The sequence below is a fragment of the Giraffa tippelskirchi genome, chromosome 4 (genome assembly GCF_054371585.1).
Source record: "Giraffa tippelskirchi isolate mGirTip1 chromosome 4, T2T-mGirTip1v1.2.pri, whole genome shotgun sequence".
NCBI lineage: Eukaryota > Metazoa > Chordata > Mammalia > Artiodactyla > Giraffidae > Giraffa > Giraffa tippelskirchi.
This window is the reverse complement of record NC_137278.1, coordinates 31687022-31707044: the sequence shown is the minus strand read 5'-3', so window position 1 is coordinate 31707044 and position 20023 is coordinate 31687022. Positions and strand designations below refer to the sequence as shown.

The 20023-nt window shown below is 38.3% G+C and overlaps 1 protein-coding gene across 23 annotated transcripts in view; it reads left to right on the top strand.

The window, feature by feature from the left end:
* DTNB (dystrobrevin beta) overlaps positions 1–20023 on the top strand; it is a 233685-nt gene that overhangs the window by 18346 nt on the left and 195316 nt on the right. For 20 of the 23 annotated variants that reach the window (XR_014082711.1, XR_014082710.1, XM_081592758.1 and 17 more), the window contains exons 2-3: positions 9541–9608; positions 19552–19632. Coding sequence is in view for 17 of the 23 variants with exons in the window: in XM_081592758.1 (XP_081448884.1) it covers positions 9542–9608; positions 19552–19632 (148 nt within the window). In the remaining 6 variants the exon portion in view is untranslated. Of the gene's footprint in view, positions 1–9540; positions 9609–18995; positions 19179–19551; positions 19633–20023 lie in introns of those variants that run through there. The other 3 variants (XM_081592759.1, XM_081592745.1, XM_081592754.1) reach the window with 2 other exon arrangements.

Genomic DNA, 20023 nt, shown 5'->3' with positions numbered 1-20023 from the left:
CCACTCCAGTATTCTTGCCTGGAGACTCCCCATGGACAGAGGAGCCTGGCAGGCTAGGTCCATAGGGTCGCAAAGAGTTGAACACAACTGAAATGACTGAACACATAGGCACGCATGCAACCTGTGGGAAACCAGAAGACAGTACTTATGTTTATTTTATTTTGCTTTTAGTTTTACAGACTCCATTCAACTCCAGAGCTACTTAGGTCACTGTACTTTTCTCCCTGTTCAGTGAGGTTCATTTCTTTGTAATACAGTTAGATTGTTTTGTCATATTCTGCATTTCATCCTGGAATCCTCTGACCTCCTAAATGATTAAAAACATTGTTTTTACATACATTAAGTTTCACTCTGTGTTGTAAATTTCTTTTGTTTTTCACGAATGTGTAGTGTCAGTGTCCACAATTACAGTATCATACAGAAGTTTTATCATCCTAAAAATTTTGCTGTGTTTTACCTATTCATTCCTCTTCCCTTTGTCCCAAATCTTTGGTAACCACTGATCATTTTATCATTTGTATAATTTGTTTGTTTTTTTTCCTAGAAGATCTTATAATTGGAACCATATAATATGTAGCTTTTTCATACTGGCTTTTTTCACTTTGCAATATACATTTAAGCTTCATCTCTTTTCTTGACTTGATAGTTTATTTATTATTGCTGAAAAATATCCCATTTATGAAGGTAGTAGTTGGTTTATCTGTTCCCTATTGAAGGGCATCTTGGTTCCTTTCAGTGTTTGGCAGTTGTGAATAAAACTGGTATGAACATTTGGGTGCAGGTTTTGTGAATATACATTTTCCACTCAGTATTTATAGTATTTATTGGTTAAATACCCAGTGCAATCACTGAATTGTGTGGTAAGACTGGGATTAGTTTTGTAAGCGACTGTAAATTGTCTTCCAACCAGGCTGCCTGTGCATTCCTACTAGCAGTGGATGCGAGTTTCTGTTGACATTCTTGTCAGTTTTTTGGATTTTAGCCATCCTTATAGGGCTTCCCTGGTGGCTCAGAGGGTAAAAGCGTCTGTCTGCAATGTGGGAGACCTGGGTTCGGTCTCTGGGTCGGGAAGATCCCCTGGAGAAGGAAATGACAACCCACTCCAGTACTCTTGCCTGGAAAATCCTATGGACGGAGAAGCCTGATAGGCTACAGTCCGTGGGGTCACAAAGAGTCAGACACGACTGAGCGACTTCACTTTCACTTTCACTTTATAGGTGTTTAGGGCTTCCCTGGTGGCTCAGATGGTAAAGAGTCAGCCTGCCATGTGAGAGATCCTGATTCGATTCCTAGGTTGGGAAGATCCCCTGGAGAATTCCATGGACAGAAGAGCCTGGTGAGCTACAGTCCATGGGGTCACAAAGAGTCAGACATGGCTGAGCTACTAACGCACGCGCACACACACACACACACACACACACACACGCACACAATAGTGTTTAGTGGTATCTCATTGTTGTTTTACTTTGTAATTTCCTAATGACAGATGATGCTGAATATCTTTTCATATGTTTACTATCTGTATAACTTCTTTGATAAGATATCTGTTCAGATCTTTTGATTATTTTAAAGCTGGGCTGTTTTCTTATTGTTGAATTTTAAGAGTTCTTTTCATAATTTGAATACAAGTTCTCCATCAGGTATATGTTTTGAAAATCTTTCACTCTGGCGCTTTTCATTCTGTTAACAGTATCTTTTGCAGAATAGTTAGTTTTAATAAGATCCAATTTTTCCTTTCATGGATTGTGCTTTTGGTGTTATATCTAAAAACTCGTTCATTCAGTTTGGCCTTGGGCTAGGTCATTAAATAACCTTTTCTAGGAATTTAACAGTTTCAACTCCTTTCAGATTGGAGAAACTTTGCTTATATTCTCCCAGCTAGGACTCTAGTCTTCTCTCATTTTGTAGACTAAAGCTGTACTGTGGTTCTTCTTTTGTTTTAAATTTTGCTTCAAAGATGTTTATTATTGCACTGTTCATAATAGTAGATAGTTGGAAATATTGTCAACAGTCAAGGCGCAGATGAATGATTGTGACAAATTCCATTCTCTCATTCAAAATTATGGTTTGAAGAGTATTCATTGATGTGGAAAGGTGCTCAAATATATTGTTCACGTTTTCCCCCAGCTTTATTGAGGTATAATTGACAAATAAAATTGTATATTTAAAGTGTACAACATAATTTGATAAATGTATACATTGTGCAGTGATTGCCACAATGAAGTTAATTAGCTCCTTCTTTCTTGTGTGTGTATGGTGGTGGTTTGAGATATACACTCTTAGCAAATTTCAAGCATGCAGTAGAGCATTATCAACTGTAGCCACCATCCTGTGCATTTGACCCCCAACTCATCTTTTAAGTGGAGGTTTGAATCCTTTGTATCTCCCCATTTTCCCAACTCCCCAGCCCCTTGAAACTACCAATCTACTCTGCTTCTATGACAAGTTTGACTCCTTATAGATTCCACATATGGGTGAGATTGTATAGTATTTATTTTTCTCTGGCTTATTTCACTTTGTGTTCTGACTTTTTTAATTGGGTGAAATGAAGTTCGTAAGTCGAGTGATTAGGATCCACTGAAAAGCAGGCATGTGTACATAAATGTATTTAGTGGATCTCTCTGCATATTCACAGGATGAACTACAGGAAGAAGGGGTTGCAGAGTCCTGAGATCACAGCGTCATCGAATTTTATTTGTGCATTCATGTGGACAAAGATTTTGGCAGTTGAAATGGGAAAAAAGGGTGGATATGAGCATGATTATGAGGAAGGAAATGGCAGTGTTTGAAATCAAGGTTAGTATGTGAAGTGGATGATAAGGAGGTGTTGGTTACTTCTAGATTATGAGCTCAGAAAAGGCAAAGTGCCAGGAGTCTGAGTGGAAGGAAGAGGAGAGATGTGTTTATATTCACGCAAGTATTTATCTTTAAAGTCGTATCAGAAGACAAGGACACATAATCGGGTTTGGTGGTAGGATTGGGCTTCCCTGGTGGCTCAGCAGTAAAGAATCTGCTAATGCAGGCGACATGGGTTCAATCCCTGGGTTAGGAAAATCCACTGCAGAAGGAAATGGCAACCCACTCAGGTATTCTTGCCTGGGAAATTCCATGGACAGAGGAGCATGACTGGCTGTGGTCCATGGGATTGCAACAGAGTGGGACATGACTTAGAGACTGAGCAACAACAACAAAGTGCTGATCTTTAAAGTTGTATCAAGAGGACAAGGACATATGATCAGGCTTGGTAGGAGGATTAGATCTTTGTCAGGCGTGGACTATTAAAATTGTAATTACAAAGATAGAGGTATTGGTATCCATGAAGCTCTGGAATGGAATCACCCCAAGGCTGAGGGAAGTCATTTATAGTCATCTTAATTTTTGTGTACCCCAAACATTTGGATTTTATGCAATCTGAACTATTAAGATTGATTGAAATGGAAAGTCTTTAATATTTTAGTTTGAGTTCCACAAAAAGCTGACTCTTCGACAAGGATTTGAGTGCAAGTATGAGATTTTGTTTTGCGTGTTATCCCTGCAGATACTTGTAGGGGACCAGGAAGTGAAGAGGGAAGGGAAGTTAGCAAATAAAGGCTTTGTTATCAAACAGGTTCTACTGTGGGTTACTGAAGCTTATTCCCACCAGTGATCTCTGGGAGCTCATGTAACACATGTCCTCAGAGTTATACCCCTTAAGGGGCTTCCGTGGTGGCTCAGTTGGTAAAGAATCCACCCACAATGTGGGAGACCTGGGTTCGATCCCTGGGTTGGGAAGATCCCCTGGAGGAGGGCATGGACTCACACCAATATTCTTGCCTGGAGAATCCCCATGAACAGAGGAACCTGGTGGGCTACAGTCCATGGGATCACAAAGAGCTGGACACGACTGAGTGACTTTCACGTGCACAATGCAGAGTGGGTAGAGTATGTGTATGCCAACTACATCAATCATTAAGGCTGTTTCTGGGAAGGGGTAAATTTATAGTATTTTGCAGTATTTCAGGCCTGTCATGCAGAGTACAAAATGGACTCTAGAGGTCAGAGAAAGCCTGGTTTGTCAATTAAAACAAAACAAAAACAAACAGAAATAAAGAAAAGCAGATCCTGTCAGTCAGTATAGAAGGATTCAATAAAGGTCAGGGGATATGGAAAATGGGAGCACCCTATAAAGTCTTTCCTTAATACCCTGCCATGCAATTCCCAGATCTTCAGCTCATTTTCTTTGGGCCATCAAAACCCCCACACCGACTTACATGAGCTAGCTTACAGCATGTTAGGACTGGTACCAGGTGTCTTTTATAGAACATTAAATCCTGGGTTACGGGCCAAGTGCTGCCATGTCAGCAGACTTTGTCTTGTCTTACACTTGGCTCAGGTTGAACGCTTGTCAATTCCAGGTATGTTCTTCCAGTTCCTGTTGGTGCATATCGTCAGGTCCAGCAGCTGTTTTGATGAATCCTCACTTTTCTATGCAAAGCGTGGCCAGCCCTTCCAATTCTGTTGATGTGAATGAGGCTGCTGCTGCTAAGTCGCTTCAGTCGTGTCCAACTCTGTGCGACCCCATAGACGGCAGCCCACCAGGCTCCCCCGTCCCTGGGATTCTCCAGGCAAGAACACTGGAGTGGGTTGCCATTTCTTTCTCCAGTGCATGAAAGTGAAAAGTGGAAGTGAAGTCCCTCAGTCGTATCTGACTCTTAGCGACCCCATGGACTGCAGCCTATCAGGCTCCACCGTCCATGGGATTTTCCAGGCAAGAGTACTGGAGTGGGGTGCCATTGCCTTCTCTGGTGAATGAAGCTGGGCCCTGGTTCTTAGCCTGAAAACAGGGAGGAAGGTGGGGGCAGATTCTGAGGTGGGTCAGCATCTTTTGAGGCATGCATCTCAGATTAGGCCTTTGTGTGGGCTTTAGGCCGAGGAGACAGCCCTTGTAGCAAGAACAGGAGAGCCACTTCTGCCCCAGAGTGTTCAGGAGAATCTTGGCTGGACTGTGAATTCAATCTTCTTTAAGTTGCCTACCTTCGTAATGTGAATTTGAGCCTGATTTTTAGCACAGTCTGCTCTCAAGTTGTGGGAGCTGAGGGTTCCTTAGAAGATGCTGCCATGGAGATCATCTGGCTGTCATAGCTTGCTCTGAGTTGGTACTTGACTGATTAAAGTCTTGATATTTTCTTTCTTCTGTGCATCAGTCCTTCTCAACAAAAGCTCAACCATTTAATTGTCTTTAAAATTCCTGGTGCTCCTATCTCTCTCAAATGCTAAAGCTGTTGCATAAGCCAGTCATCTTCTTCTGAGTGTATTCCTTACAAGTTTCACCACATCAAGAGTCTTAGTTCTATCCATGCAGCGGCACACCAGGGGTTCTCACCAAGCCACTTACTGCGAGCACTGGGATCCTTGTCATCTGTTTGGTGAGTGATCCACTTACAGAATTCATCTCAGAGGTCTGTTTCACAGGATCACATCTGTCTTGTTTTGGATTACCCTAGAAGAAAATGCTCTGTAAGGACTCAAGTGCAATTTTTTAAAAAAAATTCTTTTTGAGATCCTAGAAAAGAGTGGAGAAGTGAGACAGAGAAGAGAAAGTAGTTAATAAAGTATTTCATATCAGTTGCCATGGGTGAGCAAAGTTAATTCCAAAGGGGAGCTCAGGAAGTCAGTGGAACACATGACCTCAGAGTTATTTCCTTTGATAGGTAAAGGAGCTGGATTATATATATATTAACTTCCATCAGTGGGAGGACTGCTGTCCAGGGATGTTAATCCCCTGGTACTTCTGGACTGCACTGCAGGTGTCAAAGCCTTCAGTGGCCAGAAAAAGCCTCAAATAAAGAAATGCAAATACTGGCAACCGGAAGCTGATAAGTTATGCATCAGAGTAGTAGTATGGGTAATGGAATAAAGGCAGAATATCAGCAGGTTCCATTGCACCTGCTAAGTTAACAAATAAGATCAGTATTGGGGCTTCTATTGAATAACAAGCTTTTCTTCCATGTTGGCTTGGTTTTGAGAGTTTTTCTAAAAATACATTTTTCTGGGTACAAGTCTTGTGTCAGACCTGTGATTTGCAGATATTTTTCTCCCAGGGTGTGTAGCTTTTGTTTTCTTATTGGGTTCTTTCATAGAACAGAAGTATTTAATTTTGGTGATGTCCGGTTTATTATTATTATTTTCTTTTGTTCTTTGTGCTTTTAGAGTGATGTATCAGACCATGAAGATTTTCTCTCGTGGTTTCTTCTTTTACACTTTTACATTTCTGTCAGCCTTCCGTTTTGAGTTAATTTTTATTTATGGTGTGAGGTATAGGTCAAGGTTCATCTGTTTGACATAAGCATAACCAGTTTTTCTGATACCAAGACTGTCCTTTCTTCATTGACTTTCTTTTGCATCTTAAAAAGAAATCAAGTGGCCGTATTTGTGTGCCTCTGTGTCCAGGCTCTGTTCTGTTTCATTGATCTGTGTACTTATCCCTTTGTCAATATCATGCTGTCTTGATTACTGTAGTTTTTTAGTAATTCTTAAAATTGAATAGTATGTGCCTCCAACGTTATTCTTCCTTTCCAAAATTTCTTATCTGGTCTGTACCTTTAGGCTCTCCATATAAAATTTAGAACTGTCTCTATTTACAAAAAATTCTGCTGGGGTTTTGATTAGACCATCTGATTAGATGATACAGCTTTCTTCAGATTTTTGCCTCCTGTAGTTTCCCAGGGTAGCTGCTTTTATTGATACTGCCGCTGCTTGGCTACTGCCACTGCTTGGCTGGAGTGGGAGAAAATGAAGAAAAAGAAGAGAGAGGAAAAAAGTGCTGGGAAGTCTCTCCCATTCTCTCTGGATGGGCTTTAGACTTCTTTCTTCTATTTAAGCTGTAGCTAGAGGATTTTTCCCAGATTCCTCTGTGTGTGTCCCACTGTGCTAGGTTCAGGGGTTCATGCTGTGTTGAGTTCAAGCCAGGGGTTCAGGAGGGAAAAAAGGATAAACTCACCAGCTGTTTGGTGGTATTTTGGATTCTGTTGTATTCTTTCCCAGTCCACCTGGTGATATTTACTTTCACCAACCTCAGATAACTCCAGCACACATTCCGTGCAGGTGTATAATTTGATGGGAGAGAAAGGGCTTCCCAGGTGGCTCAGTGGTAAAAAAAAATCGTCTGCCAATGCTGGAGATACGGGTTTGATCACTGGGTCGGGAAGATCCTCTGGAGAAGGAAATGGCAACCGGCTCCAGTATTCTTGCCTGGGAAATTCCACGGACAGAGGAGCCTGGCAGGCTACAGTCCATTGGCTTGCAAAGAGTCTGACATGACTGAGCACAAATGCACAAGGTCAGTTTGTGCTGACTACCTTAGTAATATCTAAAACTTCCTGGGAGAAGATTATTAGTAAATGTATACTGACACAGCATTTTGGAGGGCAATTTGGCAATATCTACCAAAATTTTAAATGTATACAGCAATGAAGAATGAATCTTAGAGTAATTAATAAGGCAGTTGCCAAGAATAAACTTCCAATAATGGAAGTGAAACTCAAACCCTTATGGAATGTGGGATGATTGTTGTCATTATGACATGGGAACATGCTAACCAAATTGAGCCAGTCATTTGTAGTAATGCAATATTAATTACTGTTGCTTTAGGTTGGGTTGGCATACTTTTTCTTAAAGGACCAGATAGTAAAGATTTTAGACTTTGCATGCCAGATGCTTTTTGTTGAAAACACTCAACTCAGCCTTTGTAGTATGAGAGCATCCATAGACAATAGATAAATGAATAGGTGTGGCTGTGTTCCAATAAAACTTTATTTGCAAAAACAGGTGACAGGTCAGATCTGGTCCAGGGTAGTATAGTTTCTCTAGTTTAACTATCCCTGTTTTACATGACCTCTTGCTTCCAGTGCTACAGTATTCATACATGTAGATGTGGGCTCTGAAGTGGCATTGGCAGTACAATATGTTTTTATTAATTTTTTCAAGATTAATCTGGAAATAAAAATAAAATTTAGAAAATTGTCCTGAAGAACTTAGGGATCTCCAGGAATTCTTAGATTCTACTTTGAGAAAAATTGATTTCAAGAAAAAAGTAGAAGAAACATAATAAATTATATATTTTATAAAGGATATTATGATTCACTATTTTAATTTGTGTTTAGCATTTAAACTTTGTATTATACAGTGAGAGACCAAGTTTTTGGATAGGAGGGAGGAGGTTTTTGAATACCTTTTTTCTTTATAATTACAGGCTACTGGTCCCAACTCTTGCTTTTTCTCTAGGACTTAGATTTCATTAGATTTTTTTTTTTTTTGCTGTTTCTGGTTGCTTTGTCTTTGGCTTACTTTCCTTCTGTTTAAAACTGTTTTCTCTTGGGGGCAAATTGTTAGGTAACCATCACTTACGATTTGGTAACATTACAGTCATTTAGGAAAGGGATAGTTTTAATGATCAAAATATTAATTCCAGAATGTTAAGGAATATATTTACATTTTAAATTTTCTTTAGGCTATAACTAAGCTTTCAGCAGGCACTTTGCTTTAATGGATATGTAATTTGTGTAGTCTTCATTTAATTTGTGATTCTAACACATTTGAGAATGTCATGCAAATAACTCCATGATCTACAGTAGTTTAATCTGCTTAGGGAATTATTTAGCATATGCTATTTGTAGATATTTTTTACTTCATAGAGTAAGGCAGAGTTTAGCTGAAATTGTCACAAATTTTATATCAGTAAGGTCTGTGCAGTGGGCTATTGTGTTCTAGCCTTTTAAGCTTAGAGATTTGAAATGTATTTAGAAACACAAGTTATGAAAGAAGTTTAATGAAAGGGTTGCAGTTTTGCTCTATTGCTTCTGCATTCTGTGTCCTTGAGCAAGTTAGTGTTCTTTTCTAGACATCTGTTTTCTAATCTATAAAATGGGATAATAATAATAATAATGCCAGCACTCAGAATTGTTGGGAGAATTAAATGAGATAATACATGGAAAGAGTTTTATTTTTAAACAAAGTGGCATAGCGTAAGTCATGTGATTAAAAACTTATGTTTAGGAGTTCTTTGAATTTGTGCATGAATTCCTCTTTCAGTACTTTTTAATATAAAAATAAACGATTTTATTTATATCTTTTATGTGTAAGCTGATTATCTTAATGTTTTTATTACAGCCTTTCATTATAATTATTATCTAAATTATTTTTAATAACATGTTTATCTATGTAAAACAGTAGGAATATGGGGAAGTTGTCTCGACTAATCCAGGACTCTGTAGAGAAAGTTAAAAATAAGACATGGCCCCATATTGTCAGCACAGGAAGCAAGTGTATGAGCTCATTTAAGTATTGACTTTATAATATTTTAGAAGCTGTCAAATCAAGGGACAACAGTTTGCCTTTTTCTGCCTCGGGCTTCCACTTTACTTTTATTGGTATCCTATTAATGTGTGTGTATACAGCTTGGTTTCCTGTACCTGTCCACAACCAACTGATAAGCACTTGGTGGAATTGTCAAATTATGCATTTGTTTACACATTTGTTTATTGTATCCGTCTTTGTCTCTAGGATGATTGAGGAAAGTGGGAACAAGCGGAAGACCATGGCAGAGAAGAGGCAGCTGTTCATAGAAATGCGTGAGTCTTCTGGAATCTTTGTTTGTATTAACGTGTGGGAATGTCTTTTTTTCCCCCTGATCAAATCAGAGCTTTAATCAGAAGTTTTATGTTACAAATTTTAGAAAGAGAAGAATGGGAGTTAAAGAATCATGCAGTTGGAGGACACCAAGCCAGAGCATTACTTTAATTGAATTAACTTGAATTGCTCTCTTAAGCAAGGTCATAAATAATGACAAATATGTTACCTAGAATATCTGTGAGTTTAAAGCATGCCAGTCCATTGTTACCATGAGCTTGCAGGTGATAGAAAATAATACGTTATATAAATTACTTTACTGTAGATAAAGACTCCAGTGTAGAGAGGACTAAGTGTTAGAAAACACTTAGAGCTGTAAAAAGAAATAAAAGCAGGAATGTGTACTTTGGTATGTAACTTTACTATATACCCTTTAAAATCTTCTGTTAAAACATTCTTACATATTGTTATTTATTCTCATATATTTCTATATTCTTCAGCAAAGGGGTCACCTTTTCATTAAATTTTTAATATATTTACTGAAAATCTGTTATGTTCCAGGCACCATTACAGGTGCTAGGGTTATGTGTTAGTTGTGTCCCAGTCGTGTCTGACTCTTTGTGACCCCATGGACCGTAGCCCACCAGGCTTCTCTGTCCATGGAATTCTCTAGGCAAGATTACTGGAGTGGGTTGCCATTCCTTTCTTCAGGGAATCTTCCCCACCCAGGGATCAAACCTGCATCTCCTGCATTGCAGACAGATTCTTTACCATCTGAGCCATATAGGGGAGAACAAAATACAGTCCCTGACTTCACTCATACTGTTTTCATTTTAAAGGGAAACTGACAAAAATGGAAACCAAATAAATAATAATTCTTGATATTAAGAATTATCTGGCATGCACTCTCATGGGCATGTGAGAGCATGATTAGGGAGATATTTAAAGTAAAAATTGGGTATTCTGCAAAGAATTGGGTTGATTGCTTAGTAAACGTTATCACTGACACAAATGTCATATAAATTACCATTCTGTGTAACAAACTCAAGAATGTGGATGGTCTGAGAAATGTTTGGTGAGTGTGGCTGCAAGAGTCACCTCTATTTCTCCACAGAAAGAATTGCATTGGTGGTGATGGTATCTTCTATGGGAAGCCCCACTCTTATTTCCAACATCACCCCAAATCTCCAGCATGATACCTTCTAAGGATGCAGAAACCACTGTTTGCCACCCTGTTGACTTGGCCCTGTCATCCAGGTGTTGAGCTGACTTTAGTATGTTGATTTTGAATCTAATGATCTTTTTCTCTGCTCTTTCATTATTCTTAATGGTTAGTTTATAAACTTCTACTTAGGTATTATAGATAACTACATGTATATTACCTTTTAAAAAGACTTAATTGTTCAGAGCAGTTTTAGGTTCATAGCAAAATTAAGAGAAAGGAACAGAGCTGTCTCATGTATACCCCTTGCCCTGACACATGCATGGCCTCCACCACTGTCAACACTCACACCAGAGTGGAACGTCCATTACAACTGATGGACCTACGTTGGCATATCATAACAACCCAAAGCCTGTGGTTTACATTCTGGTTCATTCTTGGTGGTGTACATTCTACAGAACTGTATAATTTTTAAAGACAGACCATTTTGACTCTTACTTTTGCAATACTTACACCCCTTTTTCATGACCTACTGACTATACAGATATTATAGTTAAGAGTTGGGAGGAGAGCAGACATTCTTGTCTCATTTCTGACTTGAATGGGAATGGATGTAATATTTCACTATTAAAATTATATTTGTTATAGGTTTTGTACACTTTATTAGGTTAAGGAACTACTTTTCTGTTCTAATTTACCAAGAGTTATTACTGTTATTTTCTTTAAATCATGAATGAGTATTGAATTTTATCATTTGTCTTCTGCTTCTCTTGAGAGGAATGTATTTCTCCTTTTTAAAAAATTGAGATATAGTGACATATATTTCTCCTTTACTCTGTTAACAAAGATAATTCTGGGACCAACAGTCTTTTCTTAAAGGGCCAAAAAGTAAATATTTTAGCATTTGCAGGCGACATGATTTCTTTGTCATAGCTACCTTTATTATTGTGCCACTCAGTAGTATTCTTTAGCCTTTCTGTTTTTGGACAATACCTTTAAATTTCCTATTTTAAACAGTGATGAAGTTAGTTTGTTCATTCTTTGGGTGGTTTTTTTTTGATGGCATTGCACGTCATGTGGTATCTCAGTTCCCTGATCAGGGATTGAACCTGTGCTCCCTGCTTTGGGAGCGTGAAGTCTCTTTGCTTAATATTTTATCTTTTGGACTTAAACCCCATGAAAGTAAGAATCACATGTATTTATCATGGTAGCCCCATAAACTCAATAAATATTTATTAAAGGAGAAGTTATGTAGAAATTTGATAGTTTATAATTTTTATATGATATAAAATTACTAAGAAAAATGATGGGTGATAGTTTCTCAACTCTGGTACCAAAATAAAAGCTTTCTAGATGAGTCTACAATATACTTGATACCAGGCCTTCATATTCAGAGATTCTGATTTTATTTTTCCTTTTCCAGAATTTTGTCACTTTTATTGTTTTTTTCCAAGGAACTTTTGACTTTATTGGTTCTCTCCCTGAATCTTTGTTTTCTACCTCATTATTCCATGTTATTACATGGTTTATTATTTTCTTCTTTCTACTTTAGGCAGTTCTATATTTTTTTAGGTAGAGGTTTATTTTCAGATTATTTTTTCTTTCTTATATAAGCACTGAATACTTTTTCATTACTTTCTATTTTTGTAGTGTATGTGTTCTGATGTATACTATTTTCATTATTAGATTTGTGTTTTCTAATTTCTGTTATGAATTATTTAGAATTATCCTTTTAAACTAGTAAGTGGATGTTTTTAATTATAAGAATACTTAGCTTGATTTATGGGTCAGGGAGTGAGGAACACTCTAGAATCTTTGTGTTTCTTGATATTTTATGTTATTTGTTTTTCTGAATATTCTCTGAATGCTTGAAAATAATACATATGATTTCTCTATCATCTCAATCAAGCTTGTTTTATTTTATTGAACTCTTTTTATCCTTATTCATTTGACTGCTTGATGTTAATTACTGGAAGATGTTGAAAATTTCTGCATTGATCATGGATTTAAAATTTCCCCCCTGTAGTACTGTCAGTGTTTTGAAGCTTTTGTTCTTAGATGCATATATTAAAATGTTCTGTCTACCTAGAAAATTGAATCTTTTATTATTAAATAGGTATACTTTTTCTAATAATGTTTCTTTGCTTTGAGGTCTGATTTGTTGTATATTAATATAGCTATACCAGCTTTCTTTTGGTTAGCATGCCTAGTACAGTATATTTATTTTTATTCTTTAAATTTTTTGTTATGAATGCTGTTATGAATACTGATATGTTTCATTTTTCTTCTATTATATTTTGTGCTTCAATTTTGTTGTTTCTCTGTTGTGTTTTGTTTTTTCCCTCTTTCCTTGGCTTTTCTTAGATGAATTGAGCTTCCTTCCTTCCCATTCTACTTTTTTCCTCTACTTAATTGTGAGTTGTATGTTCTTTTTCTGTTCTTTTTGTGGTTACTCCAGAAATTTTAACATCAATTAAAATGAAGTCCAAATCCTATCAATATTATAACTTTGTTCACAGTAATATAAGAATGTTAGAATGCTTTAGAGTACCTCCTTTATGAAATAGATGCTACTTTTTGTGTTTTTTGAAGCCCACAAATTAAACTTTATTTTTATTCTGTATAATCCATTTTTGTTTTATGCAGCCTATTTGGTTATCACTTTCCTTGCTTGCCATTATTTAAAAAAAAATTAAATCTTGGTGGAATCAGCCATGTGTCTCTACCATTTCCCTTTGTGGGATTTTAAAACTTTTTCCCCTAATTCACCAACTGTGAGAGTCACCCTTCAGTGATCTTGATTTTATTTGTACCTTCCTCTCTTCTGGGACCTCTGGCTTCATCTTTGGTCCCTAGGGTTTCTAATTGGACTGCCAAGAAAAAAATGAGGAAGTCATTCATGTTCATATTTGTTACTTATTCAGACTAATATTTTTTTAAAAAAATAATTTTTTCTTAATTAGAAGTACTTGTAAAAGTTTTTGGACAGCTCTGAAATGTTACTATACATTTATTAGATTTATAATCTCTCTTCTTTCTCCTTCCCTGCACCTTATCTCCTCAGTTAGATTCCTTTCTCAGCAAAGTAAATTTATTTCCTCATGCCTCTCATTGGTCTGCTGAGCACCTCCACCACATCTTGTGGCTTCCTGGAACACCTTTGGAATGCTTGGCCCTACTTGAAGAGGGCTAAAAGCATCAACATGTTTACACGGGAAAAGGAGTTGACTGCTCCACTACTTTCATCATCTCCCTCCATCAGCCTTTCCTTGCTAGTGTCTACGGTTGTATAACCTTTTGACTTGACTTTATATTTTTCGGAAAAGAACAGATCAGAGTCTTTTATACCAGGCATTCCAGAACTTCCTAATTTTCAGTAGTTTATTCATTCAGTAAATATTTAGTTGTTGTTTAGTTGCTCAGTTGTATCCGACTCTTTGTGACCCCATGGACTGCAGCACGCCAGGCTTCCCTGTCCTTCACCATCTCCTGGAGGTTGCTCAAACTCATGTCCATCGAGTTGGTGATGCCATCCAACCGTCTCATCCTCTGTTGTCCCCTTCTCCTCCTGCCTTCAATCTTTCCCAGCATCAGGGTCTTTTCCAGTGAGTTGGCTCTTTGCATCGGGTGGCCAGAGTATTGGAGCTTCAGCATCAGTTTTTCCAGTGAATGTTCAGGATTGATTGCCTTTAGGATGGACTGGTTTGATCTCCTGACCAGCGGTCAGGTGCTGGTTTTATTATGCCTTACTTTGGGGCATATCGTAATGAATAGTACAACAGTAACATGGTCTCTACCTTCTTGGATCTTGTTTTCCTGGAAATGGGAACCAAGAATGATAGGGCAGTAGGAGCCATGTTGAGGGAAGCCAGTGGTGTCCAGGAAGAAATCTGGGAGGAAGCAATGTCCTGGCTGAGTCAGCCCCATATGTGGTGAAGGAAGGGCTGGGACATTATCGCCTACGGAGGCCAGAGGTGAGAGGCCCTGGCGTGTTTGGGTAATTACATGTAGTCCAGACTGATTGGAGTTGAGTGTGAGATAAAATTTGAGAGGTGCATGAGGCAGACCTTTAAATTGAGTTGGATAATCCTGTGTTGCTCTGAACTAACATTTTATTTGTTAGGAATGAAGATTTCAGTTTCCTCCTGTGGAGATTTTGATGTAGGCTTCTGATACAGACAGATACAATAAAACTCTTGCATGTGACTCTTTGCTTTCTTTGGGATTTGATTATACTACAGAACATCCATATCCATTTCTCATTAATAAGTAGAGCCATAATGTGCAAAGAAGGGTTAATCCTTTCTCTCCTTTCCCTATCTTTCTCCTTTGCCTCTTGAGTATCCAGTGTCCCATTGGTTTCCTGTCTGTCCAGGACTTTCACTGGGCTTTCTAACTGGAGCCAGAATTCTGCCTGGATATTTAGTTAGGACTCTCTGTACCATTTCTTGATGAACTTGAAACATTGTCTGACATCAGTATAATATTAAAATGACATTTTATTGTATTTCTTATAATGAAATATTCTTGAATAATAATGAAGAGTAATCCTTTCTAAGATCATGACATCTGGTCCCATCACTTCATGGCAAATAGATGGAAAACAGTGGAAACAGTGACAGATTTTATTTTGGGGGGCTCCAAAATCACTGCAAATGGTGACTGCAGCCATGAAATTAAAAGACGCTTGCTCCTTGGAAGAAAAGCTATGACCAACCTTGACAGCATATTAAAAAGCAGAGACATTACTTTGCCAACAAAGGTCCATCTAGTCAAAGCTATGGTTTTTCCAGTAGTTATGCGTGGATATGGATATGAAAGTTGGACTGTAAAGAAAGCTGAGCACCGATGACTTGATGCTTTTGAACTGTGGTGTTGGAGAAGACTCTTGAGAGTCCCTTGGACAGCAAGGAGATCCAACCAGTCCATCCTAAAGGGAATCAGTCCTGAATATTCATTGGAAAGACTGATGCTAAAGCTGAAACTTCAATACTTTACCCACCTGATGCAAAGAACTGACTCATTGGAAAAGACCTGATGCTGGGAAGGATTGAGGGCGGGAGGAGAAGGGGACGACAAAGGACTCGATCGTTGGATGGCATCACTGACTCGATGGACATAAGTTTGAGCAACCTCCAGGAGTTGGTGATGGACAGGGAAGCCTGGCGTGCTGTAGTCCATGGGGTCTCAAAGAGTCAGACACAACTGAGTGACTGAACTGTACTGAACTTCTCCACTAGCAAACATGGCCTAATAAATGCCTTGCAAAAGTCTGGTTAATTAGGTTAGTAACCTTTTGTTTGATCAGCTGGGGATGGAACTTTCCTTTCCTAGCTGTTAACATCCTTTTTCTCAATGTTTCTCATAAAAATATATGTTTAGTCATTAAAATTAGCTATAGCGATTTAATGATGATTTATTTCTTAAATGCCCTTGGACATTTGTCAGCATTCTTTCTTAAAATCATTGGTTTGGTTTTGAATAATTAATGTTTAATGGTTCCAACTTAAAATATTTAGGGCTTCCCTGGTAGCTCACCTGGTAAAGAATCTGCCTGCAATGCAGGGAGACCCTGGTTCGATTCCTGAGTTGGGAAGTCCCCTGGAGAAGGGATAGTCTACACACTCCAGGATTCCTGGTCTTCCCTGGTGGCTTACTCAGATGGTAAAGAATCTGCCTGCAATGAGGGAGACATGGGTTCAATCCCTGGGTTGGGAAGATCCCCTGGAGGAGGGCATGGTGACCCACTCCAGTATTCTTGCCTAGAGAATCCCCATGGACAGAGGAGCCTGGCGGATTACAGCCCGTAGGGTTGCAAAGAGTCGGACACGACTGAACGATTAAGCACAGCACAAGCACAGTAACATAGAAACTAAATGAGTGAAAGAAAATCAGACTGAATAACTTCAACATAGAAGTGTAAAACTTTGAAAACTACAAAGTATCATTGAAGGAAATTAAGAAAGTACTAAATAAATGGAAAGATATCCTGTGTTAAAGGATCAGAAGATTTATCATTAAGATGGCAATATTCCCTAAATGGATCCATAAACTTAACTACAGTCCTCATAAAAAACTGGCTTCTTTACAGAAAGGGATATGGCTGATCCTAAAATTCATATGAAATTCAAGGGACCCAGAATAGCCAAAATAATTTCAAAAGAGAAGAGCACATTTTGAAGACTCACACTTCTGAATTTGAGAACTATTGTACAAAAGCCATAATAATCCAGATTGTGTGGTACTGGCATAAGGATAGACATATCATAAGGATATGATCATAAGGACATATCATAGCATAAGAATAGACATATCATCAATGGGATAGAATTGAAAGTTCAGAATTAAACCCATACACCTGTGGTCGCTTGATTTTTCACAAGGATTCCAAGACCATTTAATGAAGAAAGAATAGTCTTTTGAACCAATAGTGGTGGGACAAGTGGGTATCTATATGTGAAAGAATGAATTTGAACTGCTGCCTAATGCCACATAATAAATTACCTAAAAATATGTCATGTGCTTAGTCGCTCCGTTGTGTCCGATTCTTTTCAAGGCTCCACCAGGCCCCTCTGTCCATGGGGATTCTCCAGGCAAGAATACTGGAGTGGGTTGCCATGCCCTCCTCCAGGGGATCTTCCCAACCCAGGAATTGAACTGGGGTCTCGTGCACTGCAGGTGGATTCTTTACCATCTGAGCTACCAGGGAAGCCCAGGAATCCTGGAGTGGGTAGCTTATCTCTTCTCCAGGGGAACTTCCTGACCTAGGAATTGTAATGGGGTCTCCTGCCCTGCAGGTGGATTCTTTACCAGCTGAGCTACCAGAAAAGCCCCGAAAATATGTCATAGACCTAAATATAAGAGCTAAAACTGTAAAACGGTTAGAAAAAAACATAGGTATTAATATAAATCTTCATGAACTTAGATTAGGCAAAGCCTTCTCAGGTATGACACCAAAAGCACAAGTGACTAAAGAATGAATAGATATAGTGGATTAATCAAAGTTAAAAACTTTTGTACTCTAGTGGATATGACTAAGAAAGTGAAAAGACTACTCACAGAATGGGAGGAAAAATATGCAAATCACATATTTCATAAGGGACTCGTATCTACAACATATAAAGGACTCTTACAACTCAATGATGAAAGACAACCCAATTAAGAAATAAGCAGAGTGACTCATAAGGGGAAGAGGTTTCTTTTTGAAATAATGAAAAATTTCTAAAAACTGACTATGGTGATGGTTGTACAACTAAATTTAGTACTTTAAATGGGTGAATTCTATTTCAAAAAACCTGTTATATTAAAAAATAGAACTGAATAGTGTATGTATAGAAGGATAGAAATTTTGTGAGAGCCAAGTGATGAAGGAAATAATTTTAGTTGTGACATCAAGGTAAAGGTTGATTGAAGTGAGATTGAAAGAAATCTTTGCTTCAGTTTTTGGTCAATAAGTATGTTCACCAAAAACCTGGAAAAATCCTTCCTTTTTTCTTTTTTTTCCCCTATACTGTGGAATGAGCAGAAATGAGAGATGACTGTAAATATTGGTAGAAGAAGATAATTTGTGACAGTTCCCTTTCCCTCTATTGAGTCAAAAGTTGCTGCCAGATCTTACAAAGGCAGTATGGATGAAATAAAAAAAAAACTCACATTGGAGGTCAGAGTTCCCTGAAGTGGGCTTAACGTTCAAGGAGACTTTTACAGCAAATTTTGAAATGAAAACAAAGTTTGATGTATAGCCTCATGTAATTTAGGCTTTGTTCTAGTTACTGTGACTGTATATCACTTATCCCCAAACAGTCATGTATTTTACATCTTCTTTGGATCTGAAAACAGAATATCATCCAGTGCTGATGTCTTGACTTTGCTGCATGAAGTCTGAGGCCTCTGTTGGAAGGCTCAGACTCAAGGCTGGGTCATTTGGCTTGCTCACGTACGTGTTTGGCCGTTGCTGCTGACTTTAAGCTGATGGACTCAGTTCCTCTGCCTACTAGCATCTCTTTGTCGTCTCTCCACATCCAGCTAGTTTGGGCTCCTTTGCAACAATGATGTCTAGGTTCCAAGCATCCTCAGTGAGTGAGGGCAGGGGCGAGCTGTCCCAGGTTTATCTCCCATCTTCAGAATTCAGGCAGTGCTCCTCTGCCACACCCTCTTTGTTGAGGAGTCACAATGTCCTCACATGCAGGTGGAGGGAAATAATCTGTAGCTCTTGCTGGGGAGGGGCAGTGTACTAGAAGCACATAAAACAGTGGTCTGGAAATACTGTCATGGCCCTTTCTTGAAAAACACAGGCTGCCTCAGACATGGAAGGGGACCTCAGAGATCAGCTGGTCCAGTTCCCTGATTTCAGATGAGGCCAGTGAGGCCGAGAAGAAGGGACGTAACATGGCCACGGTCATGGTCCATGGTTGGTGGTCAGACTGGGGCTGGAATTTAGCTTTCCTGGCTCTAGGCTGAGGTCTTTCCTACTCTACCACTGATTTTCACTTTGCAGAATATGTAATTCATTCACTCAAATCATGAGTAGTCCTCCCCTCAGAGTTTTCCCAGACAAGCAGACAGATTGATGTAGGCAAAACTGCTGGCATCGTGCTTGGCATGGAGTGGGCACGCAGAACCGTTTCTTAACCCCTCTTCTCTACCTTGTGTTTCAGCCAAAGAAGGCCTAGTTGACATGTTATGTATAGCCTGTGCCAACCCAATAGAATAGAGTCACTTCCCCAGTATGTGGAAATTAAATGGTAAATCTAATTGAAGGTTTTTTATTTGCCCTTTTTCAGGTGCTCAGAATTTTGATGTCATACGACTATCAACTTACAGAACAGCTTGCAAATTACGATTTGTACAAAAACGATGCAACCGTAAGTCATTTCTACTCATTTCTATGATAGCTGGGTTGAGCTCTTGATAGTATAAAATATTTTACTGTCTTCTAGTCATATTGTAATGTTAATTAAATTATTTTTTGTTGTAAGTGTTTATCAGAATGTAAGCTTCATAATGGAAAGAACTTTTTGATTTATTCTGGGTGTCCTTCAAAATACTTAAGAAACTCAGTAACGTAACTAGCTTTGAGATTAATTAATTCGTTAAATGGGAGAATTGATTTCTCCTTGTTACTGTTTTTAGTGAAAAGTTTTATATAAAATTAATACAATTTATCAATTTCTGGAGGGGAAGAAAAGCTAATATTTTGATAAAGGTATAATAAAAATTAGCTTTCTTGATTAAACTTATTATAACATAAATCAG